Source organism: Glandiceps talaboti, chromosome 4, assembly GCF_964340395.1.
Source record: "Glandiceps talaboti chromosome 4, keGlaTala1.1, whole genome shotgun sequence".
NCBI lineage: Eukaryota > Metazoa > Hemichordata > Enteropneusta > Spengelidae > Glandiceps > Glandiceps talaboti.
The window spans coordinates 14,620,517-14,642,102 of NC_135552.1; the positions used below are offsets into that span (position 1 = coordinate 14,620,517).

Below are 21,586 nucleotides of genomic sequence, written 5' to 3' on the forward strand. Positions count from 1 at the left end.
ATTGTAACATACAAAGTGCATAGTGCATGTACATGTAGCTAGCGAGACTCGACCCTAATTCTGTCTTCAAGATCAGTATAATATTAATAATACTGGCAAGTCGCGTGACGTTACACACCTACCACCCGAATTACTGAACTGAGAAGGCAATGAGCACGCAACATTTTGCCTCCTCACCCATTAATGATTATGGTAGTATACAATCTCCGCAAAATAACAGATCAAGTCCTGTTCGCAGCAAGGACGATGCAGCGTCAGGCAGTTCAGCTGAATACAAGTACGAAGAACTCCACGATGGCTTGACATGTCCGACATGTAGAGGAACGGGGAAAATTCCTCGAGGTAATAGACGTTTCGTCTTGTTCTCTGAGTTAGATTTCAACTATGACTGTAACGCCTTTTCCGGTAAAGTACTGTAAGTTTGAGCGCCTTGCTAATATACCTATTCACAATCCTACTGGGTGTCTGTGTACGTGTATTGTCAGACTGTATAAATAGTATTACGTAATGTCACGCACTTCCACTGTCTGCCAGCTTTCAACATGGATGTATGGTTTCAACAAGGTTACGGACTGGCAAGCTGCAAAAATTGTAGCGTTAGTTTTGAGTTTGAGGTTTTTTTTAGCACAACTGAACTGATATTAACGTTCAGTAGTGCTATGGGAAAGTGTTGGTCTGTCAGTGTGGATGTGTTAATTAAACCGCTGAACCGGAGATTGCCATGATATTTGGCTGGTACATATTAATATTATTACCTTGGGTGTCTAGTTGGGAAATAGTTCAAATCAAAATGATCTTACCAGTGGACCACTGGTGTGTGATTTGGGTTTTAAAAAAAAGAAGAGTTTTGGTGAAATAGTTTAAAACTAAAAAAACTACAATGCTTGTATACTTCTTATCAATTATGAACCTTTCAATATTCCTTTTTTATTCCTTCAAAATTTGTACCATACCACACTCTGGTAGTGTGTGCAGCGTAATAAAGATTAGATAAATAGTTTACATGTAATACTGGGCAAATCGGTCTGAAATTTGGAGGGAACGTTCTTAGGGGTGTTTTTTCCTCATTAGGCTTAAGCCTCATTATGCATAGATTAACAATAAGATTTACAGAAGTATGGCAAGGTCATTGACTTTACAATACTACACTCAGACTAAACAAAGAGATGGCAATCTAACACATTGTACAAACTTTTTAACATTCATGTCTTTTGATAGTCTGAAAGGTCAGTGTCAGGTCCGTTTATGTAACCTCTTGGTTGGGGAGCTATATCGCATAGTCATGATAGTGCATAGTCATGATAGTGTAAGCGAAACAACAACTGGATCTTTCAGGCCAGTCTTTTGACAGCTTTTACAACAAGTAACACTGAAGTAATTCACTTCCTCTATGTGCTACAATCATTTATAGCATTCATATCAAGTGTAAATGTATACTGTTTCAATTGGTTCATTTACAAGCCTAACATATGACCTTTCTTATGTGGTCAATTAGCAAATTAAACAGTATATTATACTTTCATGTACATTTGATATGGATGCTACAAGTAATTGTACATACAGAAAATGCTTTACTGTAGTGTTATGGGTTGTACTTGATATAGATGCTATAAGTAATTGTGGGTTGTATATGACAACAGAAATCATTGGATAGTTAAATTTTTTAATTTAAATTTGCTTGTATAATTTAAGAATGTAATGATAATATACTAATAATTAGAGATGGTTGTGAGATTATGCCCTCTGGTGACGACATTGTCAAAAACTAGTCTAGTTGCTAATGTGGTATCATCTCTGACCTGTCTAACTTAATAAGAGATCATGAACCAAAAGTTGTTCAAGCAAATGAGCAACTCCCCCCCCCCCCCATCCATGTCAAGCTGATGTAGTGTGTGGTAGTTAAGCACGTTAATGTTGTATCAAAGTGATGCCAAAATGAAATGATTTTGATTTTTGTTGTAATTCAGGGCAAGAAGATGAATTGGTAGCTCTAATACCATACAGTGACAAACGTTTACGACCAAGGAGAACGTAAGTTATAACCTTCACATATGTACCTGTTTTAGTATTAGCATCATCATCAACAACCTCCTCTATTAAGGTAGAATGCGCCTCTGGGATAAATTTCCCTGAAAATCAGATCTCTTCATTTCTCTCCAAACTTTGCCATATGAAAGCTTGTTTATGGTCTTTGTGAAATAATAAAAGATATTTGGGGTTTCACAGTCTTGTTTTCAAGGATATCATCAATCTGTTATAGCCCCCCCCCCCCCCCCAATAGAGTTAATAAGTATTTGGTGGCCATATTGGATTAAATGACTACATTTTGATTGTGACCTCTATTTCAAAATTTGTGTGGCTATCCTGATTTTTAAAATCGATTTGAACTGAGAATTGGTTGGAATTTTCCTGAACAAATTAACAACAAAAGTTAAAAGAGTTATTTCAAAGGCACAATCTACGTTAACAGATATTGCTTCCTTATCTCATTAGCATGATTGAAATAAGGTTCAGTTGTGACAGGTGAAGTGTTTTTTGTTTGTTTTGTTTTTGTTTGTGTGTTTGTGTTGTATATGCATATGTCAAAAACCACCAGACCTGTCATGGCTTTTTTTAGCCCCTGAAGAAGGAGTATATTACAATGTGCCCCATCTGTCCCTCAGTCTGTCTGTCTGTCTGTCCAGCCAAGTGCCTGTAACACATCATTTCTCTGACATGCAATATCCATTTTCATTCAAACCTGACACAAATGTGACATATGGGACATTTGCACCTCACTTTTTTTTGCATAGCAGATACAAATTTGACCGAATGACACCCATATTTTGTGGTTAAAAATACATATTTACTGCATAACTCTAAAACTATGATATACAGTAAACTCAATTGAAGTGCCAATCCCTATATTACCAGGTGCAAGCTTTCTTTTAAGACCTTTACAGTTGGCTTTGAACTTGACCTTCAGAGTATCTAGTCGGGAAATTATAATCAAAATGTGATTTTGGTAAAAAAAATTGTGGTTTTTGGTAACACATTACTGGCAGATAGGTCTGGGATTTGATGTTATTATTGGTTGAATTTGAATTCAAACTTGAGTCAGTTCAGCTGCAGTGTAGCTACTCAAACATTTGTAATATTAAGCCTCTCACATCCACAGACATACGAGATGAATATTATTTAAGATGATTATTTTCATTGTCGTATTTTACTTGTTTTTGTATTTTAGCTGACAATTTGTTAATAAGACCAGTTTATTGTTCAAAGCAAAGCAAAGTTCAGCTTCATCTCTCACTGTGGCTTAATCAACTGGCTTGCTTTAACCCTATATTTTCCCTTGTTTCTCATTACCAAATTTTCAGCTCTGCCATGGCAGTATATTTTGCTCAAATAACAACATCATCTGGTAGGCAAGTTCAAAAATGTATGCAAATATCCCCAGCAACAAGACCACGCCCATAGCAACAGCAAAATGGTCGCGTATTTCACAAAGATAACAACAGGGACAATTGAACAAACATTCAAAAAATGTATGTAAATTTGCCTAGCAACAAGACCACGCCCATAGCAACAACCAAATAATCCCATTGCAAAGATAACAACAGGAATTGAAAGACAAATGAATAAACATTCAATAAATGTATGCAAATGTGCCTAGAACAAGACCACACCCATAGCAACAGCCAAATGATCACATATATTGCAAAGATAGTATCAGGAATTCATACAAAAGTGAACAAAAACATTCAAAAATGTATGCAAATATATCTAGCAACATGACCACACCCATAGCAACAACCAAGTGATCACGTATATCACAAAGATAGCAACATGGTTGGATAGGCAACTGGATAGTCATTCAGCAAATGAACACCTAATTTTAGCATGGACTCGCATATGGATAAACATTTTTAAAAACTGTACAGTCGTGCTACAACGCCATTGGCGGTATTTTATTTTAAACTGACTGACCAACCAATAGTTGCTATGAAAAAGTACTGAGAAACAGAAGAAAAAAAATAGGGTCATCCTTATATTGTATGATTGGGAGAAGGTTATGGGGTAGTAATTTTATTGATTGTTTGACTTTGATTTATTGCAGGACATTATACGTCTGTATAGCAATATTTATTTGTTTGGCCATAGCTGGTCTACTCATTTTCTTCCTATTCCCACGTGAGATAACGCTACAAGCAAGCAAAGTAAGAACTGAAGATGTAAAGCTGAATACAACACTTGGACATGAATATCTCTGGCTTCAGTTAAAAGTGAGTGTGTTGTACAATTGGACATGATTGAATATCTACATGGTGGCTTGTTAGTGCCATTGAGGGATTTTGAATTTCCGATGTTTTCACCTGTGATTTTTTTTCAGTTTATTGTCCAAAACTGAAAATGTGGAAAATACAAAACAAAAGAAACAAAGTGACAGTCTGAGTGTCTGAAAATCAAAGTCAACCTGAAATTATTTACACCGTGGTGAAAAAGTTTTCACTGCGGTGGAAATAATTTATTTCAGGCTGATTTTGAATTTCCGACATTTTTCACTTTGTTTCTTTGGTTTTGTATCTTCCACATTTTCAGTTTTGGACTTTGACGATAAACTGAAAAAATCACAGGGGAAAATGTCGGAAATTCAAAATCACCCAATGGCACTAACAAGCCATCTCTTGATTCACCTCAAGGTGAGTTTAACTTTGTACACTATTTTGTTTGAATGTTGCACTGAAGGAATTTGTTTTATGATTTAATTACAATGTATCCTTGAACTATCTACTTGATACAGTCACTCCAAATACCGTGAATTGATATGAAAAGTCACTTTATTCTGGTATATAGAGTTGGCAAACCTACCATCTTGAATGATGCATCATGGGATATGTATTATTCTTATGAATAAGGTATGCCGTGTCGCGTACCCTCATATGTTGGCCAACCCCTTAAACGTCTGTATTGAATTGAGCCTTTCATAGTAATCTGCAACCAATTCTGTTTGCAGTCGCTCAAATTAAATATAGGTGTATGATAAAAGGTTTTGAAATGACGGTGATATTAGACACTTTTTAGCGTTATGTCCTTGATATACTTCTGGAATGACAACATCGAAAACAGACAATCAATCAATCAAAAGAAAAGTGCCAAAATCCAATATGACGTAAATGTTTTATAGCGCTGAACAGGAACAATAGTAGATCAATGTAAAAAGTTAGAGAAAGCTCATGCAAACAGTTGCGTCTTGATGTCCTTCTTGAAGTTATTGATAGTTGACAAGAACAAAGTTCAAGTGGTATGCTGTTCCATAAGACTAGCACTGCTCACAAGAACGCACCCTCACTGATTGGATACAAATATAAGTTTCTTGCCAAGTCTGATATCTTATGAAGTACAAGCTGTCGACAATTGTTACCATAGCAACAATGGTTCTAATCACCAGAAGGGGAAAAAAATACAGTAATCTTACTTGATTTCTAATATTCATAATGACCTCTGTTTGAACTTTTAATTCTAATCAGCAGTTCAAGGCGGGGCATAACTGTTTTCATCAAGAAAACAATGTAGTTCAGATCAGTACAATCGTAAAAATCAAAGGTCAGGCTCGTAGTCTTAGTCGGCATTCACTGACCTAGCTGAGTAGGATATAGTGTGTGCAGAATTAAATTACTCCTTCAATTTAAGGTCTGGGTTCTGTTGACTGTCACTTTATGTCCTAATCGAGTTTGATAAAAGAGGCCGACAAGTCATTCCATCTATGATTATAACTTTATTTACTCATGTTTTCACACCCCACACTGGAGGTCTTCTTGAGGGTCTACTAGCTATGGTGTACTTCAGTTGATTTTGTTTTCCTTTATCATATAATTTATGATATGTTGAAGGAGACGTTCCTGTAAATCTGTCCGTTGAACAACTGCTATCGATTCATGCCTTGGGATGATGCTGTTAATGTGTTCAGTAGTGCCATAGGCATGGTGAAATGTCTGTCTGTGTGTGTCTACGTCAGTCTGTGTATGTATGTATGTATGTATGTGTGTATGTATGTGTGTGTGTGCATGCATACAGATGTGTGTTTGTACATATATGTGTCTGTCTGTGTGTCTATGTCAATATGTGTGTATGTATGTGTCTGTGTTTGGGTGTGTGTGTGGGTGTGTTTGCCTGTGTCTATCTGTTTGTCTGTCTGTCTGTCTGTCTGTCTGTCTGTCTGTCTGTCTGTCTGTCTGTCTGTCGATGACTTAGAGTCAAAAACCACCAGACCAATCACCTTCGATAATTGGTTGGAACATTAATGGTGTTGGATGATGCTGTTAGTGTGTGAGTGCTGAGTTTGCCTGTGAGTTGATGACAAGTGGTATTGTACTGACAGATTCATGAAACCTCTGTTCAACATGACTTTGTTTAGATTTCTGAGTCAAGATGTATTCTTCTCGTTTGTCAAGTTATACCTTTCCATTTTGTTTATGAGCTCTGTTACACTGATGATTTTAAATGTGACCATCGTGGTAGAATTCATAACACATGTTTGAAGTTGGAATTATAATTCATTGCATAGGTAAATTGATTGAATATTGTCTTATACGTTCATTTTCACAGAATACATTTAATGTTACAAATAATAATTTTGTAGCTGCCACACTCAACCAGGTGACTCTACAAGCACTGTATCATGATACAGTTGTTGGCAGTTCAGTGACGACTTCAACTGCCACTATGCAACCCAGACAATCAGTACAGGTAAGACTGAAATAATATTGATAATACACAGTCTATTTGTTATTTTGGGTCCAACAGACATAAATACACATGTAGAGGATCAATAAAAGCAAATGGATACAAGTATAGAATACAACAAAGTCACCCACAATCTCAGTAGAAAAATTGATAAGTGTGACTGTATTTTTTCCTGTTTCTCATTACCCGACTGAACCAAAGTTTCAGCTCTGAGAGTCTGACAAAAAAATTATATACAATTATTTTGTCGCATGAGTGCAGTAAGGTCATATCTGCCTATACAATTGCATAGCAGATACGATCTTACTGCACTGATGCGATGATTTGCACACGCCCTTAATATTTTGTGGAACAGCGCCCTTGCTGGCAAGAATAAAAAAGTGTCTGGACTATCGACAACATATACAGTCATGGCAGCAGCAATGACACTTGTTCATGAACAGCACTTTTCTTTCATGATGGAAGTTATTCAAATGGGGGGGGGGGGGGCGCTAAGAACATGCCAATTGTGTAGAGAAGCTGGGACAGGGCTTATTATCGGGAATCCAATAAAAAGACGATAGAGAGGAGGGAAAGGAGAGGCAGAAAAACATCAAGATGATTTTTTATTGTTTTACTTTTTAAAAAAAAAATCAACCGACCATACCACAGTTACTATGAAACGGTAATGAGAAGCACAAAAAAAGATAAGATCACCCTAAGATATATGTTTCTACAAAGTGCTAACTTGTCAGGATTTCATATGTCAAATCTAGAGATTATATGTGACTTGTGTCATAATTGTGTTGTGTTCTCTCTTTGGTGTTTTAGTAATGCAAAATTTCTTTTATCCATTGTTTCATAAACTGCAATTAAATTAATTTTTAGCATGTCTTTTCACCCCACCCTCCAAGGTGGCGCTAGAGCGATTTTGTCCATATGTTCATTACCTATCATTTCTCTGACATACAATATTCAATTTCATTCAAACTTAGCATACAGGTGACAAATTCTATGGGCCATTATATACGTCCACTTTGTTTTGCAACATATGGAAATTTGACAGAATATCGGCCATATTTGTGGTAAAAAATATGAAACATTTACTGCATAAGTCAAAAACTATAATACATAGAGACTCTATTCCATATTATCAGGTGCAAACCCATGACATTTGACCATGACCTTCAGGGTTGATTTTCAAAATGAAGCTATTTCTTGCATATTGCAGACATGTTGTGGTATTTAAGGCCCCCAAAAAGTACTTTAGAGCAAGTGTGTATGTGGGGCAGATGTTATTTCCTTGTTCATGATTGGCTCTGCAGTTGTCTTCACTGAAGTAGGGAGGGTTATTTTTGTGTTTCCCCACGGATCTGCAGACTGCATGAGCTGGACAAACACACACACAAAAAAAAAAGACTGACATGAGGGTATTTAAGTGATGTGAGCCATGACCAGAAAAATTCTTCTTTTTTTTTTGCCTAAGTGTGACCGTTTTAAAGAAAAATCTTGGGCACAGTAAAATTAAGAACAAGGGAAATATGCATTTATTCCATCCATTAGTCAAACTTGTACATCTTCTATGAAGACTTGTTTTCAATTAACATCAGTTCTTTTTCTCTTTTAATTCCTATATATTTTTACAGAACTCAATTACAATATGTTGTTTTTGTTTTATTTGTAGATATTTACACAACTCAATGTAACTTTCAGTGGATCAGAGGCAGTTGTTGTGACGTAAGTTACCTCTTCTGACAAATCACAACTTTACGAAAACAATCCAGCGAATGTTGTCGCTTGATCTTCCAGGGAACACATCAGTTCTACACCTAGTGTGTTTACAGCTGTATTCCATTCCACACCTAGTGTGTTTACAGCTGTAGTCAGTTCTACATCTAGTGTGTTTACAGCTGTATTCAGTTCTACACCTAGTGTGTTTACAGCTGTAGTCAGTTCTACACCTAGTGTGTTTACAGCTGTAGTCAGTTCTACTCCTAGTGTGTTTACAGCTGTAGTCAGTTCTACATCTAGTGTATTTACAGCTGTAGTCAGTTCTACACCTAGTGTGTTTACAGCTGTAGTCAGTTCTACTCCTAGTGTGTTTACCACTGTGGTCAGTTCTACACCTAGTGTGTTTACAGCTGTAGTCAGTTCTACTCCTAGTGTGTTTACAGCTGTAGTCAGTTCTACTCCTAGTGTGTTTACAGCTGTAGTCAGTTCTACACCTAGTGTATTTACAGCTATACTCAGTTCTACACCTAGTGTATTTACAGCTGTAGTCAGTTCTACACCTAGTGTGTTTACAGCTGTACTCAGTTCTACTCCTAGTGTGTTTACAGCTGTACTCAGTTCTACTCCTAGTGTATTTACAGCTGTAGTCAGTTCTACACCTAGTGTGTTTACAGCTGTAGTCAGTTCTACTCCTAGTGTGTTTACAGCTGTAGTCAGTTCTACACACAGTGTATTTACAGCTGTACTCAGTTCTACACCTAGTGTGTTTACAGCTGTACTCAGTTCTTCACCTAGTATGTTTACAGCTGTAGTCAGTTCTACTCCTAGTGTGTTTACAGCTGTAGTCAGTTCTACACACAGTGTATTTACAGCTGTAGTCAGTTCTACACCTAGTGTGTTTACAGCTGTAGTCAGTCGTACACATAGTGTGTTTACAGCTGTATTCAGTTCTACTCCTAGTGTGTTTACAGCTGTAGTCAGTTCTACATCTAGTGTATTTACAGCTGTAGTCAGTTCTACTCCTAGTGTGTTTACAGCTGTAGTCAGTTCTACTCCTAGTGTGTTTACAGCTGTAGTCAGTCGTACACCTTGTGTATTTACAGCTGTATTCAGTTCTACCTAGTGACTAGTAGTGTGTTTAAGGGATGATCACATGATGTCACACAAGCTCAATAAATGAACTTAGTTTGGTTGGGGGGAGAGGGGGTCTGGTGTCAGTGTGATTGCTGAACCTCATTTTCGCATGTCTCCCAAACTGAGAAAACTTTCACACCTTTAACTTAAGTCTGTGTTTGTAACTTAATACATTGCAAAAAGCTAATGTGTAATAAGTTTGTTATTGTATGTAACATAGCAAAGATTTGACACATTCTATTGATCTTTTGCAATTTATTGAGTTGCAAACAAGGTCTTGGCATGTGTTGTTTTACATTGATTTTACAAGTAGGAAGCCATAACATAAGTTTTATGAACTTAAAAAAAAAAAATACCCAATCCTCATCCATATGGCCACATTAATTGTGGTTGTTGTAGACTGGTACAATTTTAATAAACAGAGTATTAGTAATAAAATATACCTGAACACTGTGTTTTAATTTTCAGGTTTGTGTGTGATCCCAAGAGGCAGATATCTCATAACCTTTACTTTAAATTTCAGTAAGTACATCTTATAGTTGGTTAAGTTTTATTAAGTACATGCTCTGTTTTTATCAGCTGTAAAGATTTAAATATTACCTTACGTAATGAAATTATACATCAAAATATACTTCCCTTTTGTTGAGATGAATACCAGTAATATACTTAGTACATAACAGCAATAACTAATAACAAAAACTAAAAACAGTGGCCACATTTCATGAATGTTTTCTTCTCCTTTATCTTCCATTCAGAGCTACAGTACAGACCAGTTTTCTGTCCCACTCAGAGGAGTCAACGGCAACCGCTGAATTGTTCACATCTTGTGTGTTACAAAATTATCGCAGATGAGGAGAAAGTATTAACTTATTATTATTAGCTTCAAATCTTAATACACAAAGTTGTGTGTTTTATTTTAGTGCACCCCAAACAGTTTAATACAACAAACTGTCATTATCCAGCTACAAATTGGGCTAATCCTAGAATTTCATACTGTCCATTTTGTCCAAATTTCCACCATGGCTGCATCTGACACCAAAATAACTTTAAAGTATTTGAAAGGTAGTTTGAAATAAAAAATTTGACACAGATTTAGATGTGAAAATACATCCATGCCATTTAGCCAACATCACAGAATTGACAAAGTATGGCCATATTATTATCATTAATTAAAACTAGAAAATATAATGAGACAGCATGCAATTGGGTATTGAGTTATTGATGGCATCAAATCAGATTTTTAACTGTTTGGGATATACTAAAATATACCAGTGTATATACAGAGATGTCAAAGTATGAAAACACACTTCTATTATCTAGATATGAGGATACATATTAATACACTTATTGCCTGGCTATGAAAGCACCAGTAGAAGTCTGTAACCCTGAGGGCTAACTGTTATGCTGCAACTACTTCCTGAGGCTAAGACCCGAGGGAAATAGTTGCTATAGAACAGCATGAGGGGTAATATGACGACTTCTTGTGCCGCATAAAACCAGGCAATAAGTGTTTTATAACACATCATGTTCCCAGGCACAGGTTCTTTTCATAGTCAAAGCAAATCACCGGTAGTGCCCTAGGGAAAATTGAATAGAAATAGTGCATGTCCTATGCAAATTGGGTCACTAGTTCTCACCATGTGACATGATCTAAGCCAATCACTGAAGGCGATGATGTGTTATAATCTATTGTAATCAGAATACCTTGATTATTCAAGATGTATTAGAATATGACGGAAAGTTTTAAACTTGTTTTCTGCGTGCATCTCCAATGAGTATGTAAAGAATTTGATATCACATTAAATGCATACAAGAAAGATAAAAATACAACAGGAGGCTAGATAAATTTATGTTCCCATTTACAGCAAACATAGTGAATTCATGCATCAGTGTTTTTGGTAAAGTTGGGGAACCCCGGTACTACGGAAAGTGGGAAAGGGGTAAAAATGGCAGTGTTTCCCAACCGAGTCTATGGTAATTTTGTTTTAGACCGAGGTAAAATGACATGGGGGAACCCCGGTAGATTTTACCTACTTATGACCCTTAGCAAAAACTCTGTTTCCTAGATAATATCGTTGCACCTGTGCAGTAAGATCGTATCTACCTATACAATTGCATAGCATACATGACCTTACTGTACAGACGCGATGATATGTTGGGTTGATATCAAGTAACCTAATGGCTGAAAAACCATGCTTCTTTGTATAGAAACTTTAATACCACTAAATATTCAAGATTCCTGTACATGTACTCCAGGTTTGTGAGACCGGAAAATAGAAATGTTAGTCTTTAAAGCTGCACTAAATGCAACTGGAACATTTTTTTGCAACTTTTTCATGAAATGTAATGACTTACTTGTAATATAGTACACCCTGAACAGTATTGAATCTATTGTGGGTAAACATATTTGTGTAACTGTACACATAGTATGGTGCAGTAAACCAATAAGTTGATTTTGGGGGTCCACACCCAAAAAAATAGCGCTGATAATGCAATCATGATTTCAACCTGGTACATATACTACTTCTCAATATAGTCGACTGCTAATTAAAATTGAATGTCTTATTATCGTTATTTTAACAATTTTCAGTAAATATATTGTTGGTTGTCTGATCAAGAAATTAATACTCCTGTATGTCTTATAGTCAAGTACTCAGTTCATGATTGCAAATCCACCTGAAGCTGATTTTATTGTTTTAAAGACAGGTCAATAAAAATGATGCAGATAATGATAAACTTTATTTAAATTTGATAACTCATTTGGCAATTGAGAGCTATCGTCCACTGCGTTCCAATCCAATGAAATGAGTTTAAAAAGCCAACCAAAGAAAAACACGATGGAACATGAAACCTGAATACTCCAGAAGGTTACAGGAGTGCAGAAGAAGAAAAATAAACATCCTATAAGAAAATGCCTTCTCATGATTTAAAGTACTTAGAGTAGAAATGACTTTATCTTGGAGTTTCACTCCACACACTCGGACAACTTCAAATGCAAAAGAAACAATTACATAGGTGCCATGAACAGTGGGGATGTAGAAGTAGTCAAGTTGACAATGTTGATTACTAGCTGGAAAAATTGAAGCCTTTAAAATCATCAAGTTCATGTGTACTGTTTTCAGCAGGAGCCTCTTTCTACTGCACTGTGAAAGAATGGCAATGTTTATTAATTTTTTATGTGGATTGGGTAAAGGATCCTGCTGTGTGTGTTGTGTTGTGTCTCTGTTATTTGTTAGTGTAGAGTTGAATTGTGTCTATCTTTGTCTCAAAAATGTCCTGTCCCAAGAGTGAAAAACCAATGTAACATCATTGTATTTCCTGTCAGTAGTTTTTTGTTTAAAATCGGGAAAAAGTTAGACCTTGTCTTACAATTCTGAGTAGGTCTTTACTTTGATGCACCACTGAATATGGAGAAAGTTTTCCACAATATTTAGTTTGGAATCCAACCTTTTGCATATAAGTTTTACAAATGTGTAACAGGACATTGGGTGGGTTGATGATGGAAAGTACAGCTAACAATGTATCTTTAATAGTATAATCATAGGGTGGAGGGTCTATTCACATATTTAGTTTGATAATCAGGGGTTGGTGGAGGTTCTATGGATTAAGTGGTGAACTTTCATTCACTTCACTAATTTATGATAATGTATTTTGTACAGAAGGTCAAACAGGTGATGTTAACAGAGAGGAAAATTTATAACAAAGTATTCAATGCAAAATATGGTTTATTAGAACCTATTGTTATGTAAATTTGAATTACCTTTGGAGCTGGTACTTTTTTTTGTTTCTGTTTTTGTAAATCTTTTACTTATGTTTAGTAAATGTTTTTGTTCTTTTTTTTTGTCTGACATGTAACCTTTTGTACATGTGAACATGTGCCGCTGATTAATTTCTATTGAAAAGCACTGTATGTACAAAACAGTACATAAACTATCAAATAAAATACAGCGTAAATGTCAATTTATCTCTTCCTCTCAGTCTAATAGGTTACATTGTGAAACTTTTCACCCTTTATATGGTTTGAACAGGTCTAACAGAAAAAGTCTGCTTATAGATGAAAGATACTTCTTCAGAAGGGAATCTTCAAGTTCAATGTCACTTTATACTATACCTGTCAGCCAATCCCTGGTACAAAATAATGTCCAGTCCTTCACTGATGTGATGACATGGCCTGGTTTAAGTGGTTGCTGACCACGAAAGACAGGTCATTCTGTGGAGTTGTCATTGATATGTAACATGGCATAGGACTGTGACAATTTGTTCATATATCTGCTGATTAGGATCGGGATTAAAAACTGGGACGAACATATCAGTTATTTCGGATTAAATACCACTTTTCAAATGCGTGCATTGAAAAATTGCTTGGACAACATATGTCCAACCCATGGCTTTTTTTTTGTAGGTATTTGAGTGTAGAAAGTATACATACATACCTGTTTCCACATGCACTGTGTCATAGTTATGTGTGCTAGAGCATTCAAAGGTTATTGAATGTTTATCTCTCAGTTTTCCAGATTGGGAGATATTTCTGGTTGTACTCAAAAGAGGGGGGTCACTATTTCATGTCACAGGTTTGACTGTATATTATAGAGTTTGTAGTAACAGGTTGGTAGAATCAAATGAACATTTCTATACTCACACAGTCAAAACAAATTTTGGACGTGAATCCTGATCCCGAGACACCTGATAACATCCCAGAGTAGGAGTGCACTCCACCCCTATGGTTGATTTTGATGAAAATTTGAAAAATTTTGAAAATTTCAGTGAAAATTTTGGATTTGCTCCAAAAAAATGTTTTGACTCGGACTAGAAATTTTCATCTGATAATATGAATCCTGAACATGAATACTCATTCTCATAAGTTGGCAGAAAGTTTAAGCCAACACAAACACAAAGAGATATCATTTACTAATACGATGTACCTATATTGTATTTCTTTAACTTATGTTAATTTAAATGACAAGTTTTTTTCTCCTTTAGTTGCAATCTCATATTTTCTTCAAATGTGATGATACTTTTTAGAAAGCATCCAGGCTATTGATTTTTTATTTTGTTGAAGAGGAAATAAACAAAGAATGATTTATTTGTACGTAATTGAGGTCACTGCCCCCGTTTTAGCACTACCGAACTGTGGTTTAGTAGTGTTATAGGCATGGTGGTGGTGTGTGTGTGTGTGTGTGTGTGTGTGTCAACAACTCAAGTTAAAATAGACAGACAGGCCAATAGTTATGCAGAGACAGATGTTCAGAAAGCAATTTGGTACATATAAACATGTATACCAACCGACAGGATTTCGCATCACGTAAATTGTGCCCGATTGCCAAGAAACATCAAACTGAAACTGATTGTTCTTTCAGTGGTACACTGTTGCATCGTGGGTCTTAACAGAAATGAATATGGATTAGATGAACATTGAATATTCATGATCACAAGTGCATATTTCCTTTAAATAGTCCTTATTCATTTATTCAGCGTGCTTAAAACAAATATTTCGTCATATCATTTCTATTTTTGTTCCGATAGAAAGTATACTATGTTGGTTAGCCTTTGTTATTTGCTTTTCTGTTTGTCATCAGCACATCTTTCTTCATTTGAGTGTGTGTGTGTGTGTGTGTGTGTGTGTGTGTGTGTATGTGTGTGTGTGTGGTGTTTGTGTGGTATGGGTGGGGTGGGGGGTTTAACATTTTTTTTTTTCATGTTTATGTTTTCAATATTAAACTTGACCTCATCTAAAGTCCGCATATTTTTCAACTTTGAGGTCTCACCTTAATAAGACAGACACAAATAAAAACTATTGTTCAATGTGGTAGATGACACAAGTGGGTGATAGCAATGCCTCTACAATGTGAGAATCTAATCCTGTAATCAAGATAGTGTGAATATAGAAAGTCCCTCAAAATGTACACTGCAAGGTGAAAGTAAGTCATCAGCAATACCAACCTAGTGTGACTTGTGTGTGGATAATCAAACCAATGTCTATTCGATAGCTCATATCAACGTATCACAACAGTAGTTTCAGTTTGCATCTATCTTAGGAAAAACCGAGACCTCAGTTGCCACAGTAGTATGTATTAGCTTCTTAATTTCACTAGTCTTACTTCATGGTGTAAGATTCTAGGTAAGGTCGTCTGTGATAAAACTCAAAACATAGGAAGTAACAACTCATATTCAGTGTTATAATCATATTTATTTTAATATTTGACTCCTACGTATCTTATAAATATAGAGGTACAGTTATAAGCCCTTGTAGCTCAAACTTTCACGATTTCTGTTAATTTTGGCCCAGTAAAAAAAACCGCCAATGGCAGCGTAGTACAACTGATGATAACGTTGAACAGTGCAATGTGAAATGTGTCTCAAAATACTATTAAACTGTTTAAACTTATGCTGTTACTTTGTTCAAGAAAACTCCAATTCTCAGCTAAAATCAAGATAAAACATGAGGGGTTATCGTACAGATTTTTGAAATTGAGGTCAACATGTTAACAAAATGAAGCCATTTTAGAATCCAATATGGCCGTCAAATACTAAGATAGCTCTACAGGAAAATAAAAAATTGCCAATTTCCTTGAAAACAAGACTGTGAAACCCCAAATTTCTTTTATTATTTCAAAAGGACCAGACAAGCTTTCATACGGCAAAGTTTGGAGAAATTTTCAGAACTTTGTTTTTCAGTGAAATTGGTCCAGAGGCTTTTTCATATTTTAATTTAAGTAGTCTATCAGCCATACACCCCTAGAAACATCACTACCAACTATCAAACAATGAGATCACCATGACATTAACAAAATGTCATCTCCACATCCTTATATATGTTCCCATCATATATTTCACATCAATCTGCCATGGAATTTTGGAGTTAAAGATTATTTTTTACCCAAAGCCACATTAGTGGACCTATTTACACAGTAACTATGGGGTCATCATATAATCAACAATTCTTCAGCTACACATCCCAAGAAACATACAAACACAATGTTGCTCTGATCAACTGGGTAGTTTAAAATCAGGTTTTGATTTTCATATCACTTGTCAGATAAATTCACCTTGAACAAATTGACAAGAATTTCCTGGAAGCCACCTTACCTCAGTTCAGACCAATCTGCTTGGTGAACTTGTTTTACCCAAATCACATTTTTGACTCAAATGCCATATCAACACACACACAGACACTTCCCTATGCCTATTGCACATGAAAATTATGGGATGCTGACAGGCTTGTACAACAAGGAAATCATGCATGCTTCAGAAAGTATAACATAAGCAGAAAGTGGAAACAAAAATTATGAAAAAAGTTAAAGTTGTAAAAACTATGGGACCTATAGACAATGTCACAGTCAAAAGATTTCTTTGAAGTGACTCGCAAACTTTCACCAATAACTTGTCATCATTGTCAGGAGCATTGGCGGTGGGCTACAACTTTGCTGATGAGACATCAGCGAAATAAGTAAGAAATTTTCATCCCCCAGTTCACAAACATTCATTCTCACAAGATATCATTAGCTTGAAATAATTTGCATTTATTATTTTCAAAATCTTTATTACTACTTAAAACAGTCAAGTGAGAAACTTGACGTCAAAAATAATGGACAAATTGGTCACCTTTTAACCACTGGAGTAAATGAGTACAAAATGGCTTGAATATACTACTGTTTTCAAGTCAGTGGATATTTTCAAGAACTTTGGTATAACTGAACTGTAACATTTAAAAGGAGCATTTTCAATTGAGAGTCTTTGCAATTCATATCTTATGCTAGTATGGTAACCTGAAAGCCAATATGAGAGTTTATCTTTTGAGAGTTCCTGTTACTATGGGAGCATATGGCCATCTTGTTACAATGAGAACATACAACCATCTTGTTACTAAGGGGACATGCAACCATCTTGTTACCATGGGACCATACCGTCATCGTCTTTCTAGTCCAAGTTGTATCCACCATGTTTGCATGTAAGGAATGCTTTCATATTTTGTAATGATCCACCAGCCACAAAGAATGCCCAGACACACATGAACACCATCATACCACAGGCTGGAATAATAGTTGCTAAGTATAGAGGGGGATTCTGCTGGTTTAATAATGTCTGAAAACAACAAAAAAGAAACAAATCATTAATTTAAAAGTCACTGCTCGAAAAAAAAGACAATGTTTCACAAATCAAGTTTATAGAATGAAATTAAATCATTAGTACATATTTCAATGGACTTGTATGCCTCGACTCTTGTACCAACCATCATGGCCCGCTGTGCAAAAACTACTTCCAAACAGCGCTCCCAGAGGCCAAACTTTACAATCTTTTGTCTTTCTGATAACCAGAATATGGTGTATTTATTTGCAATGACTTTTAAATCAGCTATGTGTTATTTATCAGACAAGTGGGTATGAGGTGAGGTTACATGACGAGATGGTTTTCACTTACCATACATGAAACAAACATATGGGTAGCAACCACGCTAATGACCATCACGTACTTCTTTTTATCCATACCATAGAAAAACACAACTCCCCAAAATGTGTGTAGCAAGGTGAAACAACATGTCAGGATTGCTGCAAAATAAGAACAGGACAGTTACATATATCCTACATAGAATAATTCAGAAAAGTATTATAAAAGTAAGCACCAATGGCATTGTAGTGCGAGTGCATACTTATTGGCAAGAATTCAAAATGATGTATCGTTGTTGAAACATCATCTACTTTAGGTGGGTTGATTTTCACCATTTGCGATGTCGAAAAAGAGGAAAATCTCATTTAGTTCAAATGGTCATTCTAGCAAACCAATACAATTTTATTTTTATTGACGTAAAAACGCTAAAATATGACTATTGAGCCTTTGTACAAGGCCAATATTAGATGTTGACCTATGACCTATGACCTCAAGAGCCAAGTTGATACTCACCTGAAGTGAGCAGGAAAAGTTCAGGGTCACCATTGATACCAACCGTTCCAGGTCCACTGTTATCAGCTAATATGTTGACATATGACATTGCACCATTCATTACTCCGAAACCAAGACCAGCCACTGTCAATCATAGATAAGATTTCATTACAATTACAGACAATACAAATTAGCCAAGATAATTTTATATTTACTTGGTGCTCAGAAGTTGAAGTTGATTACACCAAGTTATAAGACCATATCAATCTGGTAAACTTCAATTTCACTTGGTTATAATATGTAATCAGTTAGTTAGTTACTACTTACCATAACCTGTCTGGTTTTTACTGATAAGGGAATGGCCTGCATCTCCAAACTGCTGCATTCCATCGTCTGCTTTCCTGTAGTTATAAATTATACAAACAATGACTATACATATCCATGAACATGTCATGCAATAAGGGAACTACCCCTGGCACAGACCCATCACAGCATGACAGCCCTTTATATTATGTACTTTTTGGGGATCATACAATCCATTGCAGCCTCTGACAAGCAAATAGGATTAGCACTTCCACAAAGCAACCTCTATCCTATCAGGTTCCCACTTATACAGCTGGGTTTACTGGGACACAATCATGGTTCAAATCTTGCCAAAAGACTGTGACCATCCATTCAGTAACAGATGGTAACCTGCAGATTCTTCGCTGTCCACTCAAACTGTTTGACTATCATGACTGACTACACAATACTTTACATACACTACAAACATTGAGAGTGTGTGAAAACTAGTGTGATAAATATGTTATTACATGTATGTCCATAACAAGGTGGGAATATAACTGTACATTAATGATCAGCAATGTTCTTTGCATAATTTAGTGTTACATAACGAATTACTATATTTCACATGTCAGTCTCTCTCTCTCTCTCTCTCTCTCTCTCTCTCTCTCTCTCTCTCTCTCTCTCTCTCTCTCTCTCTCTCTCTCTCGCATGCACGCACACGCACGCACACACGCACGCGCACACACACACACACATACATACATACATACAAACATTGTTTATCTAATTCTTAGTATCATTATTTTTACATTTACAGCAGGCCTTATTACAATAACAATACCACTTGTTATGTTAGTGATTTTGTAACAATTAGAACAGACTGCATTAAAAGTAAAATTCATTATGGCTTCATTATCATGTACACAGGATGATGATGATGATGATGATGACGATGATGATGATGATGATAAACACAACACTGTGACAGATGGACAGACAGACAAGACATGCACACACACACACACACACACACACACACACATTGACAGTCTGACTGACAGTCTGAGACAGACAGACAGATGGACATACATACATGCATACATACATACATACATACATACATACATACATACATACATACATACACACACACATACATACATACATACATACATACATACAGACAGACAGAAAGAAAGAAAGAAAGAAAGAAAGAAAAAGAACAGGAGGCATATTATGACCTTCATTGTATGATTGTGATTACTTACCTTAATATCTTATAGTAAGCCCATCTAAAGCCTTCTTGAAACAGCACTGAAAAGACTAAAGCAAATGCCAGTTCGTCCCTCAATGGCACCACAATATACCAAAGTAAGGATGATAACAGTAACGCCAATAACCAGAAAAATGACCTGGGGTAAAAATAAACAACAATAAATATGATGATGGTACTGTAGTGTACACAATTTGTTCTTCCATCACTACGTAATAGTATACCTGTCAGTGTGTCTGTCTCTACCTGACAGTGTGGCTGTCTGTACAGTACATACTTGCCAGTGTGTCTGTCTACTTTTCAATGTTAGTATCATTTATTTTTGTATTACCCATTTGTTATAGCATTGAAGAAATATTTCACATTCTTAGGTAAAAGGGAAAAGAGAGAACAGAAAATAGCAAAACTAGTCCAGTCCATCTCCTGGGATACTGGCAGTGCAACATTTGTACAATTGATTTATGTCTGTCTTTACCTGTGTGTATCTATACTTGTAAGTGCATAGACCCTACTTTTGTGTAGGGTCTTAGTCTATGGTCAGTGTTCATATGTCTTTATATGTCAGTGTGTCTGCCATTTACTTGTCAGCTAGTGTGTACATGCATCTATGTGTACAAAATGTACTTGTCATTACTAATCAGTGCGTGTCTGTCTATACTTGTTGAAAGTATATCTGCCATTGTCATACCATAATATTAATAAGTAAATATTGTTAATAAACTTACCCAGCGATCATTACAATGATTTTGACTGGTTCTCTAGCTATTGTAATTATAAACATGGCAAACACTGGTCCAAAGGCAATGAAAGTAGCTCCAAATAAACTCATTACCGTCATCTTGGTTCTTTTATCACAGGTACAGATCAACTTGAAATAAAGTAATGTCCTCTTAGTCTAAGAGAAACCTATATACGTGTATAAATAAAGGAAAATAAACAATTTTACTAAATTTGTTACATATGTGTACACACACACACACACACACACACACACACACACACACACACAGTGGATAGATGGATGGATGGGTGGGTGGGTGAGAAGTGTCTTCATTGGAAAGAATTGGGTTCGATGCTGTGAAGGTGTGAGCATGGATTATGAAGGTACTGGGTACAGGAAGAGAGTGTAATTCGAAGTTTCATGTTGACGATAACATAGGCGTGCAATCTGATTCACTCCTACCAATAATTGTATATGCACATGATACAATATATATATATCGTGTCAATGCATAATACACCAATCTCATTTTCTTTCACATCGTTTCCTATACTATCACAAAGACCCTTGAAATAGTAAAAACCATACCGTCAGCTAGCTCTGTCTGGCGCCTCTCAAGTCCTTTGTTTATATTACCACGGATATTCAACTCTCATCTTTCATGAACGGGTATAGGTATTAGTTGTTTTGTCGATTACTTCTGGGGTTACTATGATCAGTGCTACTGTAGATACCGTTAAAACTGGGAAATTGGGCGATTTTCAATGCTATCCGATGTGATTGAGTGAGAGTGCCTCCTTCTTGTGATGTCATTAATGTGAGACCGGACGACAACTTCCGCATTGTGATATATCACCTCT

General features: G+C 36.0%; 2 protein-coding genes across 2 annotated transcripts; one reads left to right on the top strand and one right to left on the bottom strand.

The window, feature by feature from the left end:
• Positions 1-149: 149 nt before the first annotated feature.
• On the top strand, positions 150-8,446 carry LOC144434210 (transmembrane protein 106B-like). The gene is made up of 6 exons (XM_078122664.1): positions 150-342; positions 1,968-2,031; positions 4,100-4,269; positions 4,582-4,682; positions 6,589-6,729; positions 8,390-8,446. The coding sequence occupies exons 1-6, from the start codon at positions 150-152 to the stop codon at positions 8,444-8,446; spliced, it is 726 nt and encodes a 241-aa protein (XP_077978790.1).
• Positions 8,447-15,776: 7,330 nt separating this feature from the next.
• Positions 15,777-21,544, bottom strand: LOC144433769 (gamma-secretase subunit Aph-1-like). Its single transcript, XM_078122132.1, has 7 exons — positions 21,315-21,544; positions 20,731-20,911; positions 20,001-20,144; positions 18,775-18,848; positions 18,469-18,591; positions 17,989-18,116; positions 15,777-17,652 (listed from the first exon to the last, which is right to left on the bottom strand). Exons 2-7 carry the CDS (start codon positions 20,841-20,843, stop codon positions 17,488-17,490), a joined length of 747 nt encoding a protein of 248 aa, XP_077978258.1. The 5' UTR covers positions 20,844-20,911; positions 21,315-21,544; the 3' UTR covers positions 15,777-17,487.
• Between the last annotated feature and the right edge of the window lie 42 nt (positions 21,545-21,586).

Coding starts and splice junctions, on each gene's coding strand:
- LOC144434210 (XM_078122664.1), top strand. CDS start 150: ATGAGCACGCAACATTTTGCCTCCTCACCCATTAATGATTATGGTAGT. Junction 343..1,967: donor AACGGGGAAAATTCCTCGAG/GTAATAGACGTT, acceptor GTTGTAATTCAG/GGCAAGAAGATGAATTGGTA. Junction 4,270..4,581: donor CTGGCTTCAGTTAAAAGTGA/GTGTGTTGTACA, acceptor CCACATTTTCAG/TTTTGGACTTTGACGATAAA.
- LOC144433769 (XM_078122132.1), bottom strand. CDS start 20,843: ATGACGGTAATGAGTTTATTTGGAGCTACTTTCATTGCCTTTGGACCA. Junction 18,849..20,000: donor GCTTACTATAAGATATTAAG/GTAAGTAATCAC, acceptor TTATAACTACAG/GAAAGCAGACGATGGAATGC. Junction 17,653..17,988: donor ATATGTTTGTTTCATGTATG/GTAAGTGAAAAC, acceptor TGTTGTTTTCAG/ACATTATTAAACCAGCAGAA.